This window comes from Babylonia areolata, chromosome 33 (genome assembly GCF_041734735.1).
Source record: "Babylonia areolata isolate BAREFJ2019XMU chromosome 33, ASM4173473v1, whole genome shotgun sequence".
Classification (NCBI taxonomy): domain Eukaryota; kingdom Metazoa; phylum Mollusca; class Gastropoda; order Neogastropoda; family Buccinidae; genus Babylonia; species Babylonia areolata.
This window is the reverse complement of record NC_134908.1, coordinates 18,805,783-18,806,765: the sequence shown is the minus strand read 5'-3', so window position 1 is coordinate 18,806,765 and position 983 is coordinate 18,805,783. Positions and strand designations below refer to the sequence as shown.

Below are 983 nucleotides of genomic sequence, written 5' to 3'. Positions count from 1 at the left end.
AAGAAAAGAAGAAGGGGAGAAGAAGAAAAGAAAAAAAAGAATGAAAGAAGAAAAAGACGAAGAAAAGAATGAGAGAAAGAAAGAAAAGAATTAAGGAAGAAAAACAAATAACAAAGTCAAAAGAGATAGAAAGAAAGAAAGATCGAAAGAAAGAAAAAAAAGAAAGATCGAAAGAAAGAAAAGAAAGAAGGAAAGAAGAAGAAAAAAGAATTAAGGAAGAAAACAAATAACAAAGTCAAAAGAGATTTTAAAAAAAAATAAAAATTAAAAAAAGGCAAAAGAAAGAAAGAAAGATTCGAGAAAAACACAGAAAGACAAACAGACAGAAAGAAATAAAGAAAGAAAGAAAAAAAGAAACAAACAAACAACAAAAGAAACCAAGAAAAACACAGAAAGAAAGAAAGAAAGAAAGAAAGAAAGAAAGAAAGAAAGAAAAAGAAAGAAAGTAAAAAGACGAAGAATAATAACGATACAAAACCACCAACCATCGCATAAGTTTCACTTGACATGATGAATATTTCCTTGTTTCTCCATTTTTTTTTTTTTTTTTCTCCAATTGAATTTCAATGTTTTTTATTTTTACTTCCACCAAATTTCCGTCACAAAAAATTTCGGTCACATAGAAAGCAGAAGAAGAAGAAGAAGAAGACGTTGACCATCTTTCTACTGGTGGTACCGCCAAAAGGTCAAAAATCTAATGAAACGACGCCGACATTTGTCAACAAAGAATTCAAACGAATGAGATTTTCCAATTGACATTTCAAGGCCGTCTTACATGGATCAAGTTGAAGAAGGAAGGGATATTTTCTGCCATTATCTGCCCCTGTGTGAAAGTTATATAACAGTATAATGTATTGCAACAATGGAGCATAAAAAAATAAATTGGTCTTATATTTTTGTGGGGTGGTTTTTTTCGGTTTTTTTTTTTTTTTGTTTTTTTGTTTTTTTTCAATACGTAAAATTCCAACGACAAAAAAAATGAC

The 983-nt window shown here is 29.0% G+C and overlaps 1 protein-coding gene across 1 annotated transcript in view; it reads left to right on the top strand.

The window, feature by feature from the left end:
• The window catches only part of LOC143277095 (uncharacterized), a gene marked incomplete at its 5' end in the record, with an annotated part of 617 nt that extends 122 nt beyond the window's left edge, over positions 1-495 (top strand). The window contains one exon of the mRNA XM_076581833.1: positions 355-495. Within this exon, the coding sequence (XP_076437948.1) occupies positions 355-495 (141 nt within the window). The remainder of the gene's footprint in view (positions 1-354) is intronic.
• Between the last annotated feature and the right edge of the window lie 488 nt (positions 496-983).